The sequence below is a fragment of the Thunnus thynnus genome, chromosome 7 (genome assembly GCF_963924715.1).
Source record: "Thunnus thynnus chromosome 7, fThuThy2.1, whole genome shotgun sequence".
Taxonomy (NCBI): domain Eukaryota; kingdom Metazoa; phylum Chordata; class Actinopteri; order Scombriformes; family Scombridae; genus Thunnus; species Thunnus thynnus.
Window position 1 is genome coordinate 34,598,219 of NC_089523.1, and position 22,762 is coordinate 34,620,980.

Genomic DNA, 22,762 nt, shown 5'->3' on the forward strand with positions numbered 1-22,762 from the left:
TTTTATAGGTTGTACTGGTCTGATCAAACAGGTCTTACTAGTCATACTTGTACTAGTCTCACTGGTCATCCTGGTCTTAAATGTCTTACTGGTGTTACTGGTCTCACTGGTCCTGACTCACCGGGCCACTGAATCCTGCCAGCTGAGTGACGGTGAGACAGAGGATGGACAGGAGGAGACGAGTCCGACAGAAAGACCAAACCACCGAACACAGAGACGCCTCGCTGCCCTTTGACCTCTGCTCTTCCTCCCACAGAGCTGCGAGCCTGAGAGCCACAATAATCATTCAATAATCATTCAATAATCATTCAATAATCATTCAATAATCATTCAATAGTCATTCATTACACATAAAAACCAGATTTAAGATGTTTAACATTAAAGTAAATGAAATAATTTTAGCTAAAAGTAACTAAATAACTGAATAAATATCAAATGATTAAATTAAATGTCTGAACTTATTTATTTACAGACTGATGTTTGTTTTCAGGAAAACAACATTTATAACAACATGTCACAGTGATAATTATAATCTGATCCACAGCGACGGACATGTTGGATGTTTTCCTGCATGGAAACACGTTCTTTTAGGAAATAAAACCTTGTTATTGTTGGGTTTATCAGCTGTTTCCTTACTCAGAGCACCAAGTTCAATCTGAAGTGTGAAACTTGTATCTCCGTTTTTCCTCATATCGCATGAAAGCAGCACCTGAGCTGGTGGATTCTGGGTAATGTAGGATTTTACACCAGTCAGGTGTTTGATGTTTTAATCACCATGAAACAGGTAAAATAGTTCTAATTCATTCATTTAAAAGCTCTGCCCACCTCAGGCTGTTGGCATGGCAACCCTCCCGCTGTGACACAGGCCAGATGTCGTCCAATAAGAGCTGTCCTTTCCGGTGGGCGTGTACCACCAGAGGAGTCAGCCAATGAAACGTCATGAAGGAGAAAAGACCGGCGCTGTCGACGGGATGATCACACCTGAGAGACAAACACACACACCTGAGAGACAAACACACACACACCTGAGAGACACACACACACACCTGAGAGACACACACCTGAGAGACACACACACCTGAGAGACACACACACACCTGAGAGACAAACACACACACCTGAGAGACACACACACACACCTGAGAGACACACACCTGAGAGACACACACACCTGAGAGACACACACACACACCTGAGAGACACACACCTGAGAGACACACACACCTGAGAGACACACACACACACTTGAGAGACACACACACACACCTGAGAGACACACACACCTGAGAGACACACACACACACACCTGAGAGACACACACACACACACACACCTGAGAGACACACACACACCTGAGAGACACACACACACTTGAGAGACACACACACACACCTGAGAGACAAACACACACACTTGAGAGACACACACACACCTGAGAGACACAAACACACACACCTGAGAGACACACACACACACCTGAGAGACACACACACACCTGAGAGACACACACACACACCTGAGAGACAAACACACACACTTGAGAGACACACACACACCTGAGAGACAAACACACACCTGAGAGACACACACACACACCTGAGAGACACAAACACACACACCTGAGAGACACAAACACACACACCTGAGAGACACACACACACACCTGAGAGACAAACACACACACCTGAGAGACACACACACCTGAGAGACACACACACACACACACCTGAGAGACACAAACACACACACCTGAGAGACAAACACACACACCTGAGAGACACACACACACACCTGAGAGACACACACACACACCTGAGAGACAAACACACACACCTGAGAGACACACACACCTGAGAGACACACACACACACACACCTGAGAGACACAAACACACACACCTGAGAGACAAACACACACCTGAGAGACACAAACACTCACCTGAGAGACAAACACACACACCTGAGAGACACACACACACACCTGAGAGACACACACACACACCTGAGAGACAAACACACACACCTGAGAGACACACACACCTGAGAGACACACACACACACACACCTGAGAGACACAAACACACACACCTGAGAGACACAAACACACACACCTGAGAGACACACACACACACCTGAGAGACAAACACACACACCTGAGAGACACACACACCTGAGAGACACACACACACACACACCTGAGAGACACAAACACACACACCTGAGAGACAAACACACACACCTGAGAGACACACACACACACCTGAGAGACACACACACACACCTGAGAGACAAACACACACACCTGAGAGACACACACACCTGAGAGACACACACACACACACACCTGAGAGACACAAACACTCACCTGAGAGACACACACACACCTGAGAGACACAAACACACACACCTGAGAGACAAACACACACCTGAGAGACACAAACACACACACCTGAGAGACAAACACACACCTGAGAGACACAAACACACACACCTGAGAGACACACACACACACACCTGAGAGACACAAACACTCACCTGAGAGACACACACACACCTGAGAGACACAAACACACACACCTGAGAGACAAACACACACCTGAGAGACACAAACACTCACCTGAGAGACAAACACACACACCTGAGAGACACACACACACACACCTGAGAGACACGCACACACACCTGAGAGACACACACACACACACCTGAGAGACACACACACACCTGAGAGACAAACACACACCTGAGAGACAAACACACACACCTGAGAGACACACACACACACACCTGAGAGACACACACACCTGAGAGACACACACACACCTGAGAGACAAACACACACACCTGAGAGACACACACACACCTGAGAGACAAACACACACACCTGAGAGACACACACACACCTGAGAGACAAACACACACACCTGAGAGACACACAAACACCTGAGAGACAAACACACACACCTGAGAGACACACACACACCTGAGACACAAACACACACACCTGAGAGACAAACACACACACCTGAGAGACACACACACACACCTGAGAGACAAACACACACACCTGAGAGACAAACACACACACCTGAGAGACACACACACACACCTGAGAGACACACACACACACCTGAGAGACACAAACACTCACCTGAGAGACACGCACACACACCTGAGAGACACGCACACACACCTGAGAGACAAACACACACACCTGAGAGACACAAACACTCACCTGAGAGACACACACACCTGAGAGACACACACACCTGAGAGACACACACACACACCTGAGAGACACAAACACTCACCTGAGAGACAAACACACACACCTGAGAGACACACACACCTGAGAGACAAACACACACACCTGAGAGACAAACACACACACCTGAGAGACACGAACACACACACCTGAGAGACAAACACACACACCTGAGAGACACGCACACACACCTGAGAGACACACACACACACACCTGAGAGACACACACACACCTGAGAGACAAACACACACACCTGAGAGACACACACACCTGAGAGACACACACACCTGAGAGACACAAACACACACCTGAGAGACACAAACACACACACCTGAGAGACACAAACACACACACCTGAGAGACACACACACCTTCCGAGACACACACACACCTGAGAGACACACACCTGAGAGACACACACACCTGAGAGACAAACACACACCTGAGAGACACGCACACACACCTGAGAGACACACACACACACACCTGAGAGACACACACACACCTGAGAGACAAACACACACCTGAGAGACACACACACACACACCTGAGAGACACACACACACACCTGAGAGACAAACACACACACCTGAGAGACACACACACACACCTGAGAGACAAACACAAACACCTGAGAGACACACACACACCTCTGGATGTGTGTGTGTGTGTGTGTGTTACCTGTCTCTCTCTCCACCTGCTTTGGTCTGGTCTTTAGCTCCGCCCTCCGCCAGCTCTTCACCGTGGCAACCAGCCGATCTGTCTGCACACACACACAATGCACCCTGACCTCACACACACACACACACACACACACACACACAGACACACACACACACACACACACAGTGACTTCAGCCTTCAAATGTCCTCAATACAAAACACAAACAAGCAACAAAGCATTTGACATGTTTACATCCTCACTTCCAAATTCTTCAGTTTATGTTCAACACAAAACTATATAAACACAATATACACATCTGAGTGTTTATGTTCTATGTTTTATCTCTATATTATGTTGACATATAAAGGCTGAATCTACATTAATATTTAATGTTTCTATATTTAATGTTTGTTTATTTGAAGGAGCTGTAGAGATAAAGTGTGTCAGGTTTGAATGAAATGAATCATTTCAGTGACAGAAATAAAACACTTTCACATCCAGACACGTTTCACACGACCTTCATCAGTGATCAAAAACATCTGGAAACATCTGGAAACATCTGGAAACATCTGGAAACACCTGGAAACATCTGGAAACACCTGGAAACATCTTCACTTCACGGAGAGACAGAAATCACTCAGAGGAGTCGACTATCAATCAATCCATCCATCAATAATTTCACTGTTGATGTTCAGTTTTGTTCTCTGCTGATAAACGTCAGTCAGCCCAAAACCCCTGAAGCATCAGTGTTGTTGCCATGGTAACCTGCAGATTAAACTGTGTGTGTGTGTGTGTGTGTGTGTGTGTGTCACAGCCTCCTCTCAGCTGCTACTGAGCACGTGCAGAGCTCACGTTCTCCGCCTCATGTTCCTCACACACATCACATCCATTCATATGGCGTCGACCAATCAGAAGCCTGGATCCCCCCCCCCTCCCAGCATCAGGAGGCGGGTCTTCATTATGTAAACAAGGACATATATGTGTGTGTGTGTGTGATTTATCTGCTTTTATTCTGATATTTGATCACAGTTTTGTTTTTTTGTTGTTTTCATTTTGTCTCACAATAACAGAAACCAGAGATATGACCATAAATATAAGATACTATTTGCTGAGTATTTACTGTTTGTGTTGTGATAAAAAAAAAATTAAAAAATTATGGCTAAAAGAAAAAAACAAGAAAAATCTCTCAGATTGTTATTAAAGAAAAAACCCTGAAAACATTTAATTTGTCAGTTAAAATCGACATTTATAATCTGAAACTGAATCAGTTTGATGTGTTTTTGGTTGTTTTTATTTTGTTGCTTCAACAAATGAGTTTATTTTATTGAACATTTTGGTGTTTTAAGGTAAATCAGGAACAATTTCAGATGTTTTTTTGTTTCTCTGGATGTTCTGTGGGACAGAAACTCTCTGCCAGAGCTTAAACCACAGCTGTCAACTTTATCAACAACAGTCAGAAACGGTACTGATGTGTTTGTTAGAGGAGCACCTGAACGTCATCACACACCTGTCTGAGCTGTGGTCACATGTTCTCACCTGAGCCGTGACATCCTGGGAGGGTTTGACCTCTGACCCCGGCAGAGCACGGCAGCAGGAGGGCCGAGGCTCACTCCGTCCAGAGTCATGGTCTCTCATCTTCTATCAGACAACATGGAGCTGTGACCTCTGACCTTTTACCTGACAGGAAACTCCTGAACTCTGCAGAGACACAGAGACACTAAAACCAGCGCTGGAAGAAATACTGCAGTAAAAGTACCAATACTGCAACGTAAAAGGTACACACAGCTACTCTATATACAGTTAGCTAGTTTAGTCCAGTGGTTCCCAACCTAGGGGTCGGGCCCCTCCAAAGGGTCAGCAGATAAATCTGAGGGGTGGTGAGATGATTAATGGGAGAGGAAAGAAGAAAAAACAAAGTTCTGATACACAAATCTGTTTTCAGTTTTTGGACTTTTTCTCTAATCTTTGATTTTTGCTGAAATATTGGATCATTTGAACATTTATTGAAATGAAAGCATGTGAGAAGTTTAGAGGGAAAAATCACTATTTGGTGGAGCTGTTAACAACTCATAGACATGTGAAATGTGACCCCGACTACACACTGCTTTTTGTAAGACGTCAAAAGACAAAAAGGTTGGAAACCACTGGTTTCATCTTTAACAATGTGTTGTATTTTAAAAGCTTGTTATATTATCCATTGTGTCAAATCTTCATCTGAAAAGTAACTAAAGCTTTCAAATAAATGTAGTGGAGTAGAAAGTACAATATTTCCCTCTGAAATGTAGAAAGTAGCATCACATGGAAATACTCAAGTAAAGTACAAGTACCTCTAAACTGTACTTCAGTACTTGAGTAAATGTTCTCACAGCAGAAAGATTATTATAAACTCTCAGCAAAGGTCAAGAACGACCTTTGAACTGTGTGAAGACAGGGTGATATGATCGAAAGCTCTGGAAAAAGCTTGAAAGGAGACATTGAGTTCGGAGTTTTGTTTCTCGTGTGATTTTATAGATTTCATGTGTGGAAAAACAAACAGAAACAGAAACACTGAAGGAATTTTATATTTAAATAAAAAGACAGAAAACACAACAGATCACAGACAAAAACACACACGAGCACAAAACAGTCAGATGCAAAATAAATATTATAGAAATATTATTTAAATAAAATGTAATAAGTTAAATATTAAAATAGATTTTACAGGATCAAACATGATGTTAAACATGAGAGATGATCAAACAGTCAGTTACTGTCATCATTGATTCATTAATTCATCATTTTGTCTATAAAATGTCAGAAACTAGTGAAAAATGTTTGTTATGATTCTTCATGTTTCGTTCTGTTTGAGCAGCAGATTCACGAAGAAAAACTTCAAATCTTCACATCTGACAAGCTGCAAAATCTGTTTTTTTACTGTAAAAATGGTTCAAATGATTATTAGATTATAAAAAATGTTTCTGATTAATTTTCTGTTTATTGAGTAAATGTTGCAGCTCTAAACATCAGATAAATAATAAATAATAATAAAATATAAAGACTGCAGGAATATTACAGAAATACTGAAAGTATAAAAACACAGAAGCACAGATGGAATATTTAGAGTTTTATCTTCACTTAATAAAATCAGTACTAGAATAATATCATAAATACTGCAAACTGTAATAAAAACATGCTGAAGTACAGAATGTAGTAAAACTACATGAACAACATATTATTATTAATAATAATAATAATAATAATATTACAGGATTATTATGATTCAACAGAATAAACTCCTTATTAGGCTCAGTAATAATATTACTGAGTACCACCGAGTACTACAGAGTACTGCGTTAGTTACTGTGTACTCAGAGTACAGTAATAAAATACTGCAGTAAAACACAGATGAATCACAAACACAATATCTACTGTTTTATCACGTGAGGCCTTCAGCGCTCTGAGCATCACACCGGAAATGACTCCGAACACAAAAACAACACAAATCAGCTGTTTAGTCGCGAGCTGCTCACCTGTCCGTCTGTCTCACCTGTCTACGAGTCCGCGAGGACAGACTGCCTGTCCTCCTTCAGGTCCGCAGCTCAGTAAACAGCTCACTGAAGCTGCAGATCAACACAGCAGCAGCGTGGGGGATCATGGGAAATGCAGTTCTACGTGACGCCAGACTCCCGCCTCCCTGCGTTTCGCCTCGTTGACTGACGTCACCGTCACGTTGTTTGCAGCCCTGAGTGAGGACTGTCAGGACTCAATACGGTCTTTGAAAAAAAACCCTGGTAAATATTTGTTGTGTACATGTAAACATATGACGTCATTATAAGCGGTTGTGTACCCGCATGTTGTGATGAATAATTGAGCCTGTGAGTCTCCGCTCAGGGGAGAATTTACAGAAGATACATTTCCCAGAATGCTCTGCTGCCCCCTGCTGTCGGTTGGTGGTGGTGCTCTCTCTCTCTCTCTCTCTCTCTCTCTCTCTCATACACACACACACACACACACACACACACACACACACACACCCGAACAAACTAAATCATTTATTCTTATTTAAACCTGAAGTGGATTTAAAGGGACAGTTCACATGTTTCAGTCTCATATATTTATGTTTTATATATTTAATAAATTATACCAGTCTGGGTCAATACTCTGTTCTGATTGGTCGGCAGGTGTGTGTTATTCTGATTGGCCTGCAGGTGTGCGTTATTCTGATTGGTTGGCAGGTATGCGTTGTTCTGATTGGTTGGCAGGTGTGTGTTGTTCTGATTGGTCGGCAGGTGTGCGTTATCAGTTACATCTTTAACCTGGTGGACAAAATAACAGAGACACTCAGACGTGATGCTGAACGTTTGTGTTCAGACTGAACAAACTTTATAAACTGATATTAAATCCATCGTCTGTGCAGCTTCCGATCAATATGATTGATTATTAAAATAAAAACCTGTTTCCTGACAGAAACCTTCAGTCTGGTTTATTTGATTAGTTTTGTCATCTGAATGTTTCACTGCTGCAGTCAATAGATCAATAAATCAATAACTATCATTAAACCTACCAACCAAAGTTATTGATAAAGAGACATGAGGCAGGTTGGACCTGATCAGTTTCAGTTATTGATAAAGAGACATGAGGCAGGTTGGACCTGATCAGTTTAAAGTTATTGATAAAGAGACATGAGGCAGGTTGGACCTGATCAATTTTATTGTTTATATACAAACAACATGGACGCTGCGGAGCGACGTTTCGTCTTCACACTCGAGACGGATACAGCATCTGAGGAGACAGGAAGTCAATCAGTCACATGATCAGATGATCAATAACAAACACGATCAGACAGTTTTACCCTGATGAACCATGTGACTCCATTAGTATCAATTATTAACTACATCCACACAACAGAATTATTGATCGGCATCAATCAGCTCATAACCAGCCAATGATCAAACACTTCCTGTTTACAGCTGATCAGCTGATCAATCAACAGAAACTTAATCAGCAACTATTCTGATAATTGATTGATTGTCTATGATTGTAAATTGATTATCTGATGAAAACATTTTACAAACTAAACCAAAGACTCAAAAATAAAACATATTGATCATTGATCAGTTTCAGCAGGTGACGTTAGATCAATCGTTTCACTTCCTGTTGATCTTGTATCTTATTTTGTGGAATCATTGTTTTAATCCTTTAATGTATTGATTATTGATGTGTTTGTTTATAATTGTGTAGATGATCAGCTGATGTTTGTGTGAAGTGAGCCGCAGACTCGTAGGATCAATAATCTATACGATCAATATTCTGACTGATTGAAACTGTTTGTTGTGGAAAATAAAGCTGAAGTTTAAACAAAGTGGACGAACTGATGAGTCATTAAACCAACAGTCATATGGACTCCTGATTACTGGTTTTACTGGTTTAACTGGTTTAACTGGTCTTTCGCTGACAAACACAAACATTCGTTAGTCGTTTCTCATTAAATCAGATCTGAAGTGAATCTACACTGATGACGTCATCCGTCACCTGCTGATGACATCACTTCCTGCTGCTGGGTCACATGGTTCCTTCAGGTGCGTCGGTGTGTTTAAAGTGTTTCTCACCACTCTGATTCGGTGTCCGATGGCTTTGGCCGGCAGGTTGCTGCTGAACTTGGCTCTCACCATCCCGCTGCTGCCGTGAGCGCGAGTCACCTTCCCCCAGATCACCCGGGTCTTATTGGGTTTACCGCCGGGCGTCACCGTGTTCCTGCACACACACACACAAACGTACAGAGTTACCCTGAACGCACCGTCACAGCTGTCAGAACTAAAAATATAAAAACTCATTTAGCAAAAACTCAAAAAGCTGCGAAAGAAATAAAGTTTAAACCTCAAAACAAACAAACGTTTACTGAACGTCGAGTAGAAACAAACATTTTGTCCTGAATCTTTTCTCTACGAGACGAAGCCGAACAGAAACAAACAGAAACAAACAGAAACTAGTGAAGCTGAAATAAATCAAACATTAATTCGAGACACTAAAGAATCAGTCATGACGAGTTTTTAGTGATTTTCTTTCATCAGAATCAAATAATTTCAGACGAAGAGACTCAAACATGTTCAGAATTAAAACTATTAAATCTTTTAAAGAAAATCAAATATTTTGATCAATTAATGATTTTGAGTCATTAAAGGAATAAAAGTGGAGATTCTGAATATTAAACATTTTATAAAACAACAGATTCAATCAATAATCAGAACTGTTTTCTTATTGATTAATAACTTCTCTATTGATCATGTTCACTTTGAAGCTTGTTGTGAAACAATCAGACTGATAAACTTTAACTGTTAATGTGATTTTATTTATTTTATTTATTGATCAGTTGAGTCTTTTTGTATTTAATGTCCAGTTTTTATCATCAATATAAATATATTATTATTATTATTATTATTATTATTATTATTATTATTATTATTATTATTATTATTATGTATAAATGACCTGAACAAACGTTTGTTAAAAAGTTCCGACAGCAACAGTAAACGTTAAAGTTTCTTCCATCTAACAAACACGAACATCAACCTTTAAACATCTGGAGATTATATATATATATATATATATATATTATATATATTATATTATATTATATAATTATTCATCTTTGTTTCCTCTCGTCTTCATTATTATAATTATGATTCATTGTTAACATCCCAGTCTCTCTCGGTCTGTTTAATGGGAGGCTGTACTGGTTCCCAGTTAGGTCCCTGTTTACACCTGGTATTAACATCCGATCACTAGTGAACAGCTGTAAATATGGGTGTAAACGCAATGCATCCTGGGCCACGCTGAAGGACCGCCCACTCAGCTGACGTCCATCTTCCAGCAGATTAAACATCAACTGGTTTGATAACAAGATAAACTCATTAGAAACGTAAATCAACATCCCGGTTCTTTCCTGTGTTTCTCCTTCTGATCGGTTTCACTCAAATCAATCAATCAATCAACACAACAGAAATTAAATTAAATTAAAGTTTCACTTGTTTGTTTTCAGAAGCTGAACGTTGCCGAATCGTTTCCTGTCCAGTTGATAACGACAGTTTTTAGTTTTGCTGCTAAACATGACGACGTTTATCAGGACGACTGCTCTGGATCTACTGCTATGAACCTGGATCTACCGGTATGAACCCGGATCTACTGCATGTGTAGAACATTAACATCAGATCCTGTCAGAGATCTAAATGATCAGTGAAGTTCTGCTGCTGTATCTTCTGCTTAAATACACACAGAGTCTCTCTCTCTCTCTCTCTCCTGACGGCAGCTTTGGACGGATAACGGATGAATTTGGTCTTTAACAGAGATGATGTTGGTGTTTATTTGCATGTAGAGCAGGAAGTGTGATCTGATCACATGTGGAGACGCGTGTTGACAGCAGGTGTAAACATGGCCGCTATGATTCATAAACACTTTATCTCTTAACGTCTGATTATCACTCTGCTGCTTTCACTGACTTCTGATCTGCTCTGATCTTTATGGTTTTATATTCAGGTGACATGTTGTTAAACTTCCTGCAGCAGCGTCTGACTCTGGTTATCAAAGACGCTTTAGAGAGTTTACTTTATAACACTTGATACAGTTCTATAATAATAATAAAGATTATTCTTAATCTACACATTAAATGAATCTGAGTCTGAATGTTATCGGTCTCGTCGTCTCTGTTCTTACTTCTTGGCCTTGTAGACGTAGGCGCAGCGTTTTCCCAGGTAGAAGTCGACCTCGTCGCGGGTGTAACATCCCTCCAGCTTCAGGAGAGCCGTGTGTTCACGCTGGTTCCTCAGACCACGTTTGTAGCCGGTAAAGATGGCCTTACTCCACAGTCTGAACACCACAGAGACACGACAGGACGAGAGAGATTTAAATGTGTTCAAAACATCAAACAGCAGCAGGAGGAGGAAGAGGAAGCAGAGGAGGCGGTCTCTTACCTTCCAGGCATCGTCAGTCTTCTCCAGGTGAGTTCACCTAAACACAAACAAACAAACAAACAAACAAACAACTTCAAATCACTTGAACAACGAGCAGCTTCACCGACAGAAACTGATCTGACGCGTTGAGACTCCAATTGTTCTGTTAGATTGATCCATGTGTTCCTAATAAACTGATCAGTGTGTCGGGATAAAGTCCAACATCTTCCCTCCAGGTGAGAGTTCACATGTTCCCAGTTAAACCAGCAGTCAGGTGTCTGTAATCCTCCTGTTCATACTGGATATTAAAGATCCTTCAAATGTGTTTTCAATGGAAGTGATGGAGGATAAAATCCACAGTGTGTCCACACAGTCATTTAAAGTCTGTGTGAAGCTTCTATTCAGCTTCAGCAGTCTGAGTTAGTCATATCAAGTGGATATCTGACACATTTACAGTCTTTTTAGCATCAAATTCCCTCTTTGTGTTTCCTCGGAACACAGGACAGACGGCGGTGTGAGTGCAAACGCCGCGATAGTCGGACATCGGAGGCGAGATCTAACATGGCGGCGCCCTGTTGAGTAAACACGTTAACTTTACAGGATTTACAAAAGATTTAAACACCTCCTGATTCAAATTACATTCGCCGATCATTTGTCACCACCAACCCGGACCAGTACATCTTTACAGTGGAGGACATAACGGATCTTGAAGCATTCATCGACGACTACTACAACCGGCAGATCAACATGGAGCCAGACTCAGCCAAACCCAGCACCAAAAGACGAAAGACAGACTCTTCAACAGACACAGACGATCTACAAACCACCGAAGTTGAGGTTAGTGTGCTAGCAAGCATAAACTAAAAACTGGACTTATTAGTTTCACTACACGAAGAGATTAAAGACATACGCACCACAACATGGTCACACTACAAAAAAACCAACCAGGACTTACAAACCACCGTTAAAACTCTCGACGAACAAATACATGCCATCTCCAAAGAAAATAAGACTCTGAAAGAAACTATGTTGGAATTACAAACCCGTTCTATGCGCGACAAGCTCATCTTCTCTGGCATCTCCGAACAAACACCCGACAACCCAGAAAACCTCATAAAAGACTTCAGTGTTTCCCTGTTGAGCTGCAGGTGGAAGTTTAGTAACAAAAAGACTGTAACGTTGAAAGATATCTACTGGATTTGACTCATTTGGACGCTGAAGCTTCATATTAGCTTCAGATAAACTTTGAAATCCATGTTTGCACAGATGGAGGACTGTTGATTTTGTCCTCCATCACTTCCATTGTAAGGTCATTATGAAGGGATCTTCTAATGGTCAGTATGAACAGGAGGAATGATTACAGCAAGAAAAACAGCTTTAATGTTCATTTAATGACTGACTGTTGGTTTACGACACTTTTATGAAGTGAACTCGTCCTTTACGTTAATCTGACGGTTGAAGATGTTTGACACCAGTTGTTAGAAACTGGGTCTGCGGGGGAAACAGACGCGGAACTGAACTGGTTACCAGTTTATTTGTAACATCTACCGGAGTTTAAACTGAACTAGCTGACGTTAGCGAACACTACCGGCTCACGTTTACCGGATAAACCCCGTTAATTAACTCCAGGAGACGCGGTCTGAGCTCCGGGTCTCTCCCCAGCCTGCAGCCGCTGCAGCCGGCGGCTCTCGGCTCCGGTAGCCGCTGTCGGCTCCATCCGGTCTGAATCTCCGCCATCACAAAGTCCACAAACACACAAACCGGCGGATTAACGGAAAACAAACCGGCGGCCACACGGCGGGAAAATGAGCCAGAAATAAACCGGATTAATGGAGATATTTGAACATTTCGGCGGACATCTCAGCGTGCCTACCTGCTCTGTGAGGGTAAAGATGGCGGAAAGGACGTGAAAAGGGAATTCTGGGAAATTAATGTAAACAGAGGTGGCCGCGGAGCTGCCTGAACAAAATGGCGGATTTCACTTTTTAAAAGAAAAGTTTACTTTAATTTAAACAAAAAACAAACAAGTGAAAGTTGTTTCTTCAGTTTATACACGTTTGTATTAATCCAGCACGTGACACGTGATAGTTTTGATATATTTAGGATAAAAATCGTAAAACTACATAGAAATGTATGGAAGTAACGATGAGTTCAAAATAAATAAACGTTAAACTAAATATAAATAAACAAATAAATCACATGAAACATTTTGAAATATAAATTCATAAGAATAAATACAGATTATATTTAATGTGGCCGATAAATCTAGAAATACTAACAGATGTTCAGTATTATTAAATGTTTCATCCTCTTTTCATAACTTTATTACAGATAATCGTTTGTTTTTAGTCTTATTTTCGTCATGATCATTATTGTTATAAACTTTATTATATTTCATGTAATCTTTGTCAACTGGAGTGATAAATAACTGTTTATACCTATATTTTAATATAATTATTATAATATACTACATATTAATTTTCTTCTTTTACTTTTATGTTATTGTTGTTTCATCCTTCATTATTCTTATTGAAAGTGTGATTATTAGAGTAATGATTATGATATTGATTATGAACAGAATCATTGTATAGACTAATACAATGGATTATTAGGACTAAAAATATGATACTACTATCGTCAATATTCAATATTACTACAATTATTAGTGAGTTGGTTGGTTTCTTATTTCTTTTCTGTCTTCCTCTGGATCCAACTCATTAGTAACTTTTTTCACATTATTGTTAATTGTTCTTTAATTTCAGTTTTTCTCCTCACAAACTCAAACATATATAAAATACATATATATATATATTTATGTGCCTCACTGTTATTCACAATAATAATAATAAAAAAAACGACTGTATTTCAACCTCGACGCCTTTTCAAGTACAAATCATCAAACATGTTATTATTGATCAGACTGATCAGTCACGTCTGTGTCTTTGATCTATTTATGTTTTAAATCTTTATATTTTTCATCTTCAGTTGCTGCTTCCTGTTTTATCAAATTAAAGCTGAACAAATATATTTAAAATGCAGCTGCAGCTTTTGATAAACAGTCAGATTCCACTTTATCATCATTAAGGAAATGTGAGTCTGATAAACGATCAATTAACGGCGACACTGAATAAAACTTTATTGACACTTTTCCTGCTCGGACTCAGTCGTCCACATACACACGCATTAACATCTCTACGTGCACTGGATTCAAATGGAGGCTCTGTTGCCATGGTGACTCATAGTATCAGCTGTTCTGGAACCAAAAACTCTTGAGTTTCATCTTGAAGCTGTTTTCTGTGATGGACTCTGATCACCGATCAATACAGAACTTCAGAGATGTAAAATCTTGAAATTAAAATTTCACTTGAAGACTTTAAAATCCACTTTTAATGACTTTTATTGATGTTGAACTAACTCAGATCTGTTGAAAATGAGATCTTGATTTTAACGTCTTTAAATAAAATAATAAATGTTATTCACACAATATTTCTTTACAGGAGACACTGATCCTGAGACTGTTGACGTCCTGGCTGATGAACTGTCTACATCTGGATGTTTCTTCAGCAGCAGGTGATGTTCAGGTTGTAGCTGCTACTTTAATGGTTATCTTGAAAATAAACACACTAAAGATCATCATCACATCACTGCCGAGTTTCTCACAAATACAAATATGTGGTTGAAACAAACTACAGTTAAAAAAACGCCTTCATGAGTCAAACATCCTGCAGCCACAAAGAGCATCAACATCAATCAGAGAGTCAAATTAAAATATTTATTTAATGCACTTAAACTTAACTCAACTCTTCATACAGCTGTGTTCAAATCTTTTATACAGTTTCTCAGCAAAAAAATTAAACAAAGTGAAAAAATGTTAAAACTTAAAAACTGTGAGAAAGTCTGTTTGTCCTCCGCGTAAAAACAGTGGAATGTCCTTTGAAACCACGCGGTCACGTGACCCCACCATCACATGACCCCGTCACCGCCGCAGGAGAAACACACGAAGAAGAAGAAAAAAAAACATGAGAACATCTGTACAAAACATGAAACCACGTCGTCGTTCAGTCCAAAACCGTCTGAGCAGCTTGCAGGGCTGCTGGGCCCCGAGTTCAGCCTCACAGGCTCCCGAAACTCCTCTCAGCCTGAGAGTCTGAATTCAGGGCACAAATGTTGCTGGCTCAAAGTGAAGGCCTGATGCTGCGTTCAGGTACAACGGGGGGGAAAAAACGACAGTTCAGGATTTCAACCTCATCGGAATCAGATGAATGTTGAGATTATTGATTAAACTGTAGAGTTTTTTCTCTACTAATCAATTAAACCAGCTTCATTTAGTTATTTTAGTTTACAAAAATGACTCAAACTATTATTCAATAATTTTCTGTTGATTGACAACCAATCGTTGCAGCTGGAGTTGAGTTGAACACCCTCAGCGTGTCCCACAGGACCTGAATGCAGCATGAGCTCTTAATAAAAACATGGAAATGAAAAACTGAAATTAAATATAAAACTTTTAGCTCGTCTTCGCTTCCAGCAGCTCAACAAGTTCAAACATCAGAGGAGGTTTTGGCTGCTGCTCGCTGAAACAGCTGCTTCTAAACCAGAAGGTAAACCGGAGGCAGCAGGTGGACTCTTCTCTGATTGGCTGTTTCAGTAAATGTGAAAAAGCTTTGAGAGAAGACGTCGGCTCCATCTGTCACCACAGAATCAAAACATTAGTATATTTACAGGTTATCCAGCTGCAGCTTTTATCTTCAAAGTTATTTTCAACTGTCTGGAACTAAACCAACACTTCCACAAACTGCAGAAGAGCAGAGTGAAAGCAGAAGTTCATCATTCAGAGTAGATAAAATTAGATCAAATATACCTGAAGACACAACCTGCTGCTGGATAACAATAATAAATAAAGTTCTGTGTAGAGAAAGAGTAACATATGAAGAGCTGAGGTCACGAAGACTTAAAAAAGTGACCAAAAAAAGTCTAAAAGGAGCAAAAAACTGCTGAAAACATGATTTTCTATTTAAAGCTGCGTTCACTGATTTGTTTTGTCCACTAGGAGGCAGTGAAACAACCTGTAAACCAAATCTGACACCTTGTCAGCTTATAAAAATGGCCAACATGTCAGCAAACACCTGTCTGCTTTCAGCTCGGCAGGTGTGAACAGGTGACGTCCGTCAGAGGCTGTTAGTGAGCAGCTGCAGGTGTGAACGGGTAATTAAGGAGGTTGATTTGGAGCTTCGTATATTTTCAAACCATATTAAAGTTTCTTTGACCTTTGATTCGGGACTACGTCTGTCTGAGCGTCCATGATGCTCTGTGTTGTCATGGCAACAAGTGTCAGCCTCATATATATATATGTATATATTTACAGAATATATTTGTACACATACATTTTGATAAAAGATAAACAGCCAACTGTCGGCCGTTTCCAGGACGACACGCAGTCGCCTCCTGAAGGTAAAGTGACGGGAAAATGTCCCAGAACGCACAGAAACATGAGTCGGAGCACCACCTGATCCTCCTTGGCCAATCACATCAGGACCTTCAGTCACTGTCTACAGTTACATCTGTGGACCGTTATCTGAAAACAGCTGCTTCAGTCTGACTCCTCATCACCACTAACACACGTCCACCACAGACTTTCCCCTCAAAACATCAGACTGTTTCATCTGAATGTTTGTTAGATGCAATTATTCACAAAACCCACAGATTTTAGATAATAGTCCTAAAATAACCCCAAACTGAGAACCACTGGTCTATAATATAATTGTTTCATTGGAACTAAAAGGAACAAAACCATGTGATGTGATGAAGGTTCTGATCAGATGTGGTGGATGAACATGCGGAGGATCAATCAAGTGGTGATCGAACAGCTCCATCAGCTGTAACACCAACAGAGAGAAACCATCAGATGGCAGAAGAATAAAAACAGTCCTGTGTGGAGACGAGATGTCCTGCAGGTCCGGGTTCAGGATCAGATAGTTTGGATTTAACTCGACCCAGAACACAATAAAAAAACCAAACTCGGTCACTTTAAATATAAAAATTACATTTTGGATCTGGTGGAGACACAAAACACAGAGCTGAAGATCCAACTGATTGCAGCTATGTTAGCATCAAGCTACATTAGCTACAACTTTATAGCTAGTTGTGTTAGCTTAATGTTAGCATGTTTAAAACAATTACTATACATCCATGTTTGCTATCTTCAGCTATTAGCATTGTTGGTGTAAACCCTAATCCGACTTTATCCACATTAACTGACGTTAGCATGAAATTATATTAGCTTAAACCCAAAACCCAGTATATTAACGTTAGCTCATCGTCTTTTGTAGCTTTCACGCTCAGAACAGCCAATCAGAAATGTCGATTACATAATCGAAGTCTACGCTAACACTAACTGGGCGAATGTTAACTAATGTTTAACACAACTTTAACCTCAAATCAAACTAGATTATTAGTTGATGTTTTTTAGATGGTCACTCAACTTAAAAAATATTCTGTTCACAATGTTAGCTAATATTAGCAGTAAGCATTCAAACCAGATTTACATTTGCTAGCAGTTAGCAGGATTGGCGTCATTTCGAAACCAACTCTGTGACGTTAACTTGCATCAGCTGTCAGTACATTAATGTTAGCGAATGTTTGAAACTAACTTGTAGTTTCATCTTTACACCAACTGGGTTGATAATGTTTGTGTTTGCTATCAATAGTACTTCACAGTGCTAGCGTAATCAACTCCAAACAGAGTAACTAATGTTAACTACAGTTAGCTGTGTTAGCTTAAACTCCAAACCGGCTACGTTATAATGTTAGTGGATGTTAGCAGTGAACTAGGCGCCGCCTAGCTTAGGACCATGAACAACATCTCTGGTTCGAGTCCGACAGGCACTTTTGTTTCAGCTCATTGCTCATTTCTTGTCATCTCTAATAAAAACATTAGCAGTAACCTTCCTTATATTAGCGTCATTTCCAGTCCAACTATATCAATGTTGGCTATCGTTAGCAGCGAGCTACATTAGTGTCATTTTTAAACTTACATTTACGTTAGCTATCATTAGCAGTTAGCATCGAGCTCGATTATCTTCAAACCAAAGTGAAACAATAATATTTTGTTTTTGTTGTATTTATGTGATGTGAATGTTCAATTTTCAGTTAATTTCTTGTTAGATTTTGTAACATTTTGGAATTAAGTTTTCACTTTGACATGATATCATTTGGATTCAGTTTGTTTTGTAGATCCATAAATAAATAATATAAAACTAAATCAAGTTAATGTCATAAAGTTTGCATAAAGCTGTACAAGCCTAAATCTTCACCACAGTGTGTAACAGTGTTGACAATATAACAATATATCCAATAAATTTAGGTTTAATTCATAAAAATGAGCTGACATCCATGTTTGTCCTGGATTATTTATCTCAGCCAGATAAATCAGAACTTTCAGATAAATCAGTTTCTCACCAACTACACCCATAAAGTTAGCTACGTCACCAAAATCCAAAAACAACAAAACAACATCAAAACAAACCGTATCCATCATGTTAGCTGATGTTGTCACGTTGTTTTCTTGCTCCTCCTCAGAAACTGAAAGACTTATTTGAGCCTGTCATGTTATAATTTGAGTTTCTGAATATTCGTTTTTTCTCTTCCTGTCAAAGGTTAAAATATTTTATCAGACTCATCCTGCACTCAGAGGAGTAAACATAAATCTATCCCATCAAATACGACCGTCCAATCATTAAAGGAGGGATCACCTGACGCTCTGTCATGTGATCATGTTGCTAGTGTTAAATCTGTTGTCAGTGTATTTTATTATATTTGGATCCACAGGTGTGTTCACGTCTCCATCAGGTCCAGATCTGCTGTTCTGGAGGTTTTCAGGTGTTTCGTCAACTTGATCACCTAAAACAACCTGCAGCGTGACAGGAGGCAGACTGAGCGTGTGTGGTGGCGGCGGTGTCGACGTTGTCTACATGGTGACAGAGGGTCCAGGTATGGTTGATGATGTCGTTGTCGTCGTCGTGGTTACGGGGTGTCGGGGTGGGGCCAGATTGAGCAGTGCGCCGACGGTTCCGGCCACCTGGGGGAGCCCTCGCTCCTCCAGGATGTGCAGAGGAAGACACAACTGACTCTACAGAGACAGACACCACAGAAGAAGACACAGGGGTGGAAAAAGGAAAAAAAAAACAACGGAAAAAGGCGGGTCAACGGATGGTTAAATCAAATGAATGAAAACAATAGTAACCATGGCAACAGATGGGATAAACGAGGAGCAAACTCAACTCAAAATGTCAAATGAACTGATGGAGGAGAGAAAAGGTGAAAGACAAACAGGAGCGAGTGTGAAAGTTCAGTCTGTACCCAAATAACCCGGAGCTTTCGACCACATCTCATGCCCTTCATCAGACACTGGGGTGACTGCGGTTAAATAGTTGGGTCACATGATGACAGAGAAGATGTGGTTGAAAGCTACAGACTCAGTGGACCTTGAGTAAACTTTTGTTCGTCAGAGAAAAGATGAAATAAAATTTTCTATCATCTTTATCACCCTGTTCATTTAGAGAAACTGGTTTTACTGGGACCAGTTGACTGCTGTTGTGTTTCTGAAGGAGGCAGAGGAGGAAGTGATGAACTTGAACGGGTCAAGTGTCACCGAGAACTCGAGGAGGAGACGGCAAAGATTTAATCTTGAAGAGAACGAATCTGTGTGTCAACTGAAATGATTTAATTGCATTTAATTATCGAAGACAGGTGTGACGTCATCAATCATCTACTGCCTGATATTATTGGTTTAAAATAGAAAAGTCTGGTGGAAGGAAAACATGACGTCTATATCTGTGATTTAAAATAATAAACTGATGCACAGTTTGGATTGAAGAACAACTTGATCGATTTCAGTTTAAACTGGTCTCTGTTTGGTTTAGAGGACAGTGACTGTACACATCATCTGCAAACTCAACTAAGTCGTTTTCCAGTGTTAATTTACGCTGTGCAGCCATTTTGGCCATGACTCTTCTGCAAAACAGAAAATGTATCTCAAGAGACTTCCTGGTTAAATATTAAAAACTAAATATTTGTTTTACTGATGGACAAAAACACAGAAGAGTTGAGGTGCTTCAGTTATTTTATTAATGGAGCTCAGAGGGAAACATTGTCCAACATGAGGACAGAGCAGAGGCACACGGTCCGTTAAAAAAACACTCAAACACATCCTCATCATCCTCACCACTCTTCATCTCTTAAAAATGCAGCTGTCATCACGGGACAAAAGTGTGAGTTTTTATATTGAATTCTGACAGTTTTAAGAAGTCCAACAGGAAACCATCAGCTGTCTTTTTCCACTGCAGGAACTTACAAACCTCTCAGAACCGTTTCAGTCTTCGGTTCCAGGTTCTTCTTGTGTTTCTGCCGTATTTTACACACCGAGGCGTTTCAGATATACGTCATTAAAAAGCCGACAGCGGGACGTCGTGTGTATGGAGGACTGGTGGCGTCCAGCGCGTCAAACCACTTTGCAGTTTGAGCTTTTTAGTTGTTGTTGTTCTGCTTTTATCTGAGTTCTCTGTTCCACCAACTCTAAACGACCTCTTCCCCACAAACACTATATTGTCCGTTACCTTAGAGACCATTAGTGGGTGAAGAGTAGTCATGACCATGAGGAACTGGGACCAACACAGCAGTCTGCAGGTACTTTTCTGTTCCTATGTCCAACAAGACTTCCCCACTATTCTGTTTTAAAGGACTGGTTGTCCTGCTTCGTACTGGTAAAGCAGGAACATTGTGGTTACAGTTGTTGTGTTTGTTGTAGTCGACCTTGTTGTGCGTCTGAACTTGGATTCAGTATCACCTCCTGAGCAGAGCAACAATTTATTTCCAGGAAATTGTCACCAAAGTGGGCAAAGAACAGAGGAAACAAAAGAAGAAGCTGAGATGGATCTACGTTACGTTAAGTTCCTGCAGTGGAATGAACACCGACTGCTTCCTACTCAGATTCCTTCACTTCCTGCTCTGATGAAGAGAAACAGCCATGTTAAAGGCGTTTCTACTGGTTGTGCTCACAGAGAGGAAGACCACACATGGAAAACACTGATTTTTGGTGAACGAAGCTTCTTATCCAGCATACAGGTTTCTGTCTGACCTGGGAGGAGGAGGCGACTCTGAACCACTTTACAAACCGTAAAAACAGTAAAAAACACAGTCAGACAGGCAGCCAAACATAAGGCACAGGGGGCGGAGCTTCAACAGGCAGGAGACGAGCTTCAGGGGAAAACTTTGGGATGATTGTTCAGTTTGAATTTCACCTGACGGATCACAGGTTTTAGATTTTTACATGATCATCGTGAAGGTCTCAGTCTGTTTCAAACAAACTAGTTCGTATTTTCCGACCAAAGACATGCCCGGTGTTAAACTTGATTGTGCATGTGAAAAGTGACAGACAGTAGTCCACACGCCTGACCAATCATATCGTCTGTCTGTTCTGACGTTGGATCCAGACGTTGTTAGAAGAAGCAGACTGAGGCCTTGATCATCGATACACAACGATTATAAGAACTGATCAAGGAGTCTGATTTGATTAGTGAATTCAATAAAAAGCTACTGAATCCAACTCTTGGTTGGTAGATTTTCTTCCCACAGAGCAGAGATAAACTGTTCAGACAGTAAACTGCTCTGAGTTACATCAGTTCAAGGGGCTGCAGTGATGGAGACGTGTTGTTTGAGATTCTGCTGAGACAACGAAATGCAATCCAGGAAGTCGAGTTGAAGCTACAGATTAATGCATCTAAGACTGATCAGAGGTTCATAACACTCACAGACAGGATTTTACAACTCTCGAAAGTTATCACAGCAGCAACTGTTTTATTTTTTGTTGTGTTACAAAGTAGTCCACCAGGAATGTGCGCTTGTGTGTAT

The 22,762-nt window shown here is 40.4% G+C and overlaps 3 protein-coding genes across 4 annotated transcripts in view; all 3 read right to left on the minus strand.

Annotated features, from left to right (window-relative positions):
* abcc5 (ATP-binding cassette, sub-family C (CFTR/MRP), member 5) overlaps positions 1–8,031 on the minus strand; it is a 31,144-nt gene extending 23,113 nt beyond the window's left edge. Inside the window, exons 1-5 of one of the 2 annotated variants that reach the window (XM_067595674.1) lie at positions 7,456–8,031; positions 5,466–5,627; positions 3,947–4,050; positions 826–981; positions 122–266 (exon numbers count right to left, since the gene is read on the minus strand). In XM_067595674.1, coding sequence (XP_067451775.1) covers positions 122–266; positions 826–981; positions 3,947–4,050; positions 5,466–5,564 — 504 coding nt within the window. In that variant the 5' untranslated portion in view covers positions 5,565–5,627; positions 7,456–8,031. Of the gene's footprint in view, positions 1–121; positions 267–825; positions 982–3,946; positions 4,051–5,465; positions 5,628–7,438 lie in introns of both variants that reach the window. The other variant, XM_067595676.1, reaches the window with a different exon arrangement.
* A 569-nt stretch (positions 8,032–8,600) lies between these two features.
* On the minus strand, positions 8,601–13,795 carry rpl35a (ribosomal protein L35a). The gene is made up of 5 exons (XM_067595688.1): positions 13,728–13,795; positions 11,876–11,912; positions 11,619–11,771; positions 9,518–9,662; positions 8,601–8,690 (listed from the first exon to the last, which is right to left on the minus strand). Exons 2-5 carry the CDS (start codon positions 11,884–11,886, stop codon positions 8,667–8,669), a joined length of 333 nt encoding a protein of 110 aa, XP_067451789.1. The 5' UTR covers positions 11,887–11,912; positions 13,728–13,795; the 3' UTR covers positions 8,601–8,666.
* A 1,817-nt stretch (positions 13,796–15,612) lies between these two features.
* Positions 15,613–22,762, minus strand: part of lrch3 (leucine-rich repeats and calponin homology (CH) domain containing 3) — a 38,567-nt gene continuing 31,417 nt past the window's right edge. The window contains 1 exon segment of the mRNA XM_067595681.1: positions 15,613–19,982. Within this exon segment, the coding sequence (XP_067451782.1) occupies positions 19,821–19,982 (162 nt within the window). The 3' untranslated portion in view covers positions 15,613–19,820.